This window comes from Equus quagga, chromosome 10, assembly GCF_021613505.1.
Source record: "Equus quagga isolate Etosha38 chromosome 10, UCLA_HA_Equagga_1.0, whole genome shotgun sequence".
NCBI lineage: Eukaryota > Metazoa > Chordata > Mammalia > Perissodactyla > Equidae > Equus > Equus quagga.
Window position 1 is genome coordinate 121776658 of NC_060276.1, and position 5602 is coordinate 121782259.

General features: G+C 57.7%; 1 protein-coding gene across 2 annotated transcripts in view; it reads right to left on the reverse strand.

Annotated features, from left to right (window-relative positions):
• Positions 1 to 1820, reverse strand: part of GYG2 (glycogenin 2) — a 38808-nt gene extending 36988 nt beyond the window's left edge. For both annotated transcript variants that reach the window (XM_046673582.1, XM_046673583.1), the window contains exons 1-2: positions 1666 to 1820; positions 601 to 741 (exon numbers count right to left, since the gene is read on the reverse strand). In XM_046673582.1, the coding sequence (XP_046529538.1) occupies positions 601 to 607 (7 nt within the window). In that variant the 5' untranslated portion in view covers positions 608 to 741; positions 1666 to 1820. The remainder of the gene's footprint in view (positions 1 to 600; positions 742 to 1665) is intronic.
• Positions 1821 to 5602: the final 3782 nt, after the last annotated feature.

The following is a 5602-nucleotide window of genomic DNA, read 5'->3' on the forward strand; positions in this document are numbered from 1 at the left end:
TTTTTTTTTTTTTTTTTTTTAATGAGTAGGGAGGCCCTAATAGGGAACCAGGTGTTTTGGGTTTTTTAAGGTTTTTTTTCTTCTGTGAGGAAGATTGGCCCTGAGCTAACATCTGTTGCCAATCTTCCTCTTTTTTTGTTTTTTTTCTTTTTCCTCCCCAAAGTCCCAGTACATAGTTGTATATCCTGGTTGTGGGTCATTCTGGTCCTATGTGGGATGCTGCCACAGCGAGGCTTGATGAGCCGTGTGTAGGTCGGTGCCCAAGATCGGAACCGGTGAATTCAAGGCCGCCAAAGCTGAGTGCGCACACTTAACCCCTTGGCCCCAGGTAGGCCCCTCCCAGGGCTGTTTTTTACAGGAGAATGAGGAAATCCCAACGCCCCCGAGCATGCTATAAATGGCCCCCTCCCACATCTCCAGCTGCTCTGGGTGACGCCAGCCCCCTCCAGCCCCGGGGAGGTGTTGGGGAGGCAGATAATGGGAGATGAGAGGTTTGGGGAGATGGGGAGGGTAAAGCGGGGGTCTCGCCAAGCGCAGACTAATGTCCCGTGTGCCCGCAGGAGCAGGGAGGCTGAAGGAGAGGAGCATTCGCGGACTCACCCGACATGGTCCGCGGCTCCGCGCGCAGTGGGCACCCTGGGGCCGGCTCGCGCCTGGGCGCGGTGGGTGGGACGGACTCCCCGGCCTCCAGCCGGGCCTAGCAGAGGCGTCGTCTCCTGGGGGCCGTGCAGATTTCCAGGCCTGCGGGCAACAGCTTTGCATTCTCAACACCCATGGCTGCAGCCTCAACCTAGCGCCCCGCACCCACCCACCCAACCCTGTGTCACTTGGGCCCCGCTCAACCCTGGCCACCTCCACAACCCCCGCACCCTGCACTTCCTCCTCCGCCCAGGCTCCCCTCGACTCCCTGCCCGCCCTGGAGTCACCTGGGACCCCATTGCACCCCGGCCACCCCCGCACCCCGCGTCTCCTCGGCGCTCCGCGACAGCCTCTGGCACCCAGCCTTTGCCCACCCGGTGTCCTCAGCGGCCCCACCGCGCTGGCACTTCCTCCTGGCTCCAGGGCAGCTTCTGCCCGCCCCATACCCCTGGACTCCCCACCCGCTCCTCTGCGCTCCGGGCGGCCCGTGCCGCCACCCTGGGCCCCCCCCCCCCGATGCCCCCCCTCCCCCCGGCCCCCCCCCCCCACTGCACCCCACACCCCTGAACCTCACCCCTCCTCCGAATTCGGGCAGCCTCTGCCCGCCCCACCGGGGCCCCTGCCGCGCCCAGGCGTCCTCCACGCCCCCCGCACTCCTCTGCGTTCCCCGCACCGTCTGTGCGCTCGGGGCCGCCTCTGCCCCGCCCGGGATAGGCGCCCCCCGCTATCCGCCTCCCCTCGGCCCCGTACTGCGCCCCCCCCCACGCCTACCCCTCACCCCTCCGAATTCGGGCAGCCTCTGCCCGCCCCCTCAGGTCCTCCGCAGCGCCCAGGCGGCCTCCACGCCCCCTGCACTCCTCCTGCGTCCCCCGCACCGCCTGTGCGCTCCGGGCGGCCTCTGCCCCCATCCTGGCCCGGCGCCCCCCGATTACTCCCTTCTGCTCCGGTCCACCCCTGCACCCCGCTCCTCGCCGCTCCTCCGGACTCGAGCAGCATGCGCCCCCCGCACCCCTGCGCCCCTCGCACCTCCTGCGCGCCCAGACAGCCTCTGTGCCTCCGGGCCCCCGCCGCGCCCAGGCCGCCTCCACGCCCCCGGCACTCCTGTGCCCCCGGGCAGCCGCGGCCCGCCTGGTGCTGGGAGGCCCCGAGGACGGCGATTGGCCGCCCGCCGGAAGCCCGGCCCCACCCGCCCGCCGCGGGGACCGGGTCTCGGCCGCCACCGCCCCCGCCCCGCCTGGGGTCCGCCTCCGCCGCCGGCCGCGGGGAGAGCCGGGGAGGGGCGGTGGCTGCCTTACACTCCTGTCCCCGCCCCTGCCCCCCACCGCCCACGCCCTGCTGAATCCGGGAGGCCGCGGTTACTAGATTTGCACAGGTAACCTTTATCCAGCCCGTCCCAGAGTAAATGTTTGCCATGGCTGCGCGGGGCCTGGGCCCAAGGCCAGCGCGCTGCTCCGCCCACGGCCCAGGGAGGAGGCCGCGCGGGCAACAGCCCAGCCCGGCCTGGGCAGAAAAGAGTCTTAGCGAATTCGGGGCTGCAGACTAGGAGAATGAATAAGCGAATGCATGCACGAGGGAATAAAGGAATGACTGAGTGAATGAGTGAGTTGAATGCATGAATGAGTAAAGGAAGGAGTGAGTTCATGCAGGCATGAGTGGGTGCACGCAGGAATGAATGAGTTCACGTAGGCGTGACTGAATGAATGACTGCGTGTACTCATGAATGAATGTGTGCATGTGTGTGACTGAATTAATTCAATGCACGACTGAGTGAACGAATAAATGAGTGTGTGACGCATGCATGAAAATCAGTGCTCCCAGCCTTTTGCATCCAAGTCCTTTCTGGCTCCCCAAAGCTCCAGTGCTGGAGATAAGGGGCCTGGGAGGGACCCTCTGCGCATGTTGGGTCTAGATCAGAGCCCCCAGGATCCAAGCCGGCAGGGACCTGTCTGGGAAGGCCAAGGTGCCCAGCTGGTCCTGGGGGTGGTGGGCAATGGGACGATGCCCCTCATTGCAGCCAACTGCAGGGGAGAGGGGAGGATGTGGACCAGGCATGCCAGCCCTTACGATTTGTCCTAAGAAGTCCCCGGTTATTTCATGGACTGTCCTGATTATGGGCAAGTCGTTCAAGTCAACAGTCCTGAACTGGGTGGGCCGAGGAGCTCTGTGGTTCAAATGTGGCGCCTCCCCCACCCCCACCCTGGGGCCACCAGTTTGAAACCTCCGGCTGCAGCATGAATACACTGAATGTACAGAGAGAAGGGAGGAGCAGCAGGGAAGCGCATGCCCAGGGATGCAGTCCTGGGGAGCTGAGCATCTGGGACACACACCTTGAGTGTGGAAGAAGCAATTATTTCAGGAACTCTCCCATCTCGGTGGACCTCCTTGGTCCCGTAGCTTGTCATTGCACTGCTGTCTCAAGCGTGCAAGGGACATATATATCAACAGAAGGACTTGACGTTCCTGTTGCGCAGGAACTGAGCAACTAGACTTCCTGCTCCACAAATGTCACCTGGAGGGAGGGAACGGAGGGAGAAGAACCAGATGGGGTCATCTCCCCACTTAAACCAGCCCTGTGCCCCAGCATGTCCAACCCACGGCACTTCTACACCACCACCGCAGACGTCAACACAGTTAAAAATGACGAATGAGGTCTCCACATTATTATGAGAACCCTTTTGTCCCCCCGCCCCCCACGCAGTTCTGGGCCTCAGGGAACCCCCCCCCAGGGTTCCATATCTTACACTTTGAGAACCAAGACAATTCAGGCTCCAAGAGTGAGAAAAGAAATCTTAGAAGGGCCGAGGGGACGTCGTCCATGGGAACCCTATCAGTGCAGTGGGCCGTGGATGTCCAAGGAATGTGGCTCCCCCGGAGCAGGGCTTTGCTGAATTTCATCTGATGCCCCATTATGATAAGTCCCCCCTCACGACCCCACGGGGAATGGGGGCTTTGCCTGCTAAGGAGCGATCAGGGCTCCCTTGCCTTGGAGAAGAAGGGGAGGCACAGAGGAGGAAGGAGCCCCAAGTCCTCGGCACCTGGCCACAGAGACGGCAATAACAGTTGATCATAGCTATCAGCCTTGACGGACAGAGAGAGGAGGTGTTTCCAGCTCTAGGTTACAGATGGGCCCAGAGTGGTTAAGAAATCGCATCCAGGTGACGACGGAACTGGGCGAGGCCAGCTGGGAAACGTGAGGGCAGGGCCCCACCTCATCACGCTGACCCTATCCACACTCACGGCCTCAAAAATGCAGATCTAGCGAGCCGGCCTGGTGGTGTAATGGTTAGGTTCGTGCACTCCTCTTCAGCAGCCTGGGGTTTGTAGGTTCAGATCCCAGGTGTGGTCCTACACACTGGTTATCAAGCTATGCTGTGTCGGTGTCCCACATACAAAATAAGGAAGTTGGCAACAGATGTTCGCTCAGGGCCAGTCCTCCTCACAGAAAAAAAAAAAGTGCAGATCTGGTGTGCCATGAGAGGATCCCTGGTCTGTCTCAACAGAAAAAGGGCATGGCCCTCCTTGGCCCCCTGGGGTGGTGTACACATGCTTGACCCATTACCAAGGCCTTATAAGATACCTGCAGGACTTCATAGAGCCTCTGGAAGGCTCCTTGAAATCCCTACCCTCTCTGAACCATCGGTGGAAGCATCAGGGTCTGGGAAGTTGTCAGTGGAGCATCCTCTGCTGTCGGTGCCTGGTTTCCTAGCTGCGCCCAGCCAGCCTGAAGGAGGAGAAACGCTGTGGAGAAGCTGGACAGTCGCAGGAAGGGTCAGTTCTGATTCGAGTCCCGCTCAGCCCTCAATGGCCCCCTTGCTTCCAGAGGAAGGGGAGCCTTCCTGGCCTCAGCTTGTGCGGCTGTTGGCGCCAATACTGGCCAAGGGCCCCCTCCATCCTGGGCTATGGTCATCCCATGTGGCCCCGTTCTGGCTTCTCCTGCTCCAGTGAGCAAACTGTAGAGTGCTGAGCTCCTGTGTGACCTCTGTGAGGAGGGCCCTCCTATGGGGAAAGTCTCCTATGAGACCATCCCAACAACAGATCCATTTCAAAAGGTCCCAGACACCTCCTGCCTCCTTCACGGCACGGGGGACACTCCCAGCTGGTCCCCTTTCCCTGGGTTAGAAGTCACACCAGCAGGATATCCACCACCCACTAAGGGCCCTCAGAGCTGGGTAATTCTCTGATGTGGGGCCATGCTGTGCACTGTAGGGTGTGGAGCAGCATCCCTGATCTCCACTTTCCAGATGCCCGGAGCATGCTCTCCCCAGCTGTGACATCAGAAATGTCTCCAGACATCACCAGTGTCCCCTGGGGGGCAGGCTCATTGCTGGATTGCTAGATATTGTAAAAAATAGATATAGATAGATAGATAGATGATAGATATAGGTACATAGATATAGATACATATATAGATGATAAATAGATGATACATAGATAGATAGGTAAATAGATAAATGATAGATAGATACAAAGATGGTAGATAGGTGACAGGAAATAGATAGATAGATAGATAGATAGATAGATAGATAGATAGATAGATAGACAGATGATAGATGATAAATAGAGAAATAATAGATGATAGATAATACATAGAATCATAGATTATAGATCATTATAGATAATAGGTAGATGCTAGATGACTAAGATGGATGGATAGATAGATAGACAGGTAGATAGGGAGATAAACAGATAGATAGATAATTGGTAGATAGATGATAGATAGAGAAATGATAAATGATAGATAATACATGGAATGGTAGATTATACATCATTATAGATCAAGGTAGATGATAGATAACCAGGATGGATGGATGGATAGTTAGATGGGTAGATAGACAGATAGATTAGATAGATAGATGACAGATAAATAGAGAAATAATAGATGATAGATAATACATAGAATGATAGATTATAGATCATTATAGGTAATAGGTAGATGATAGATAACTAGGATGGATGGACAGAT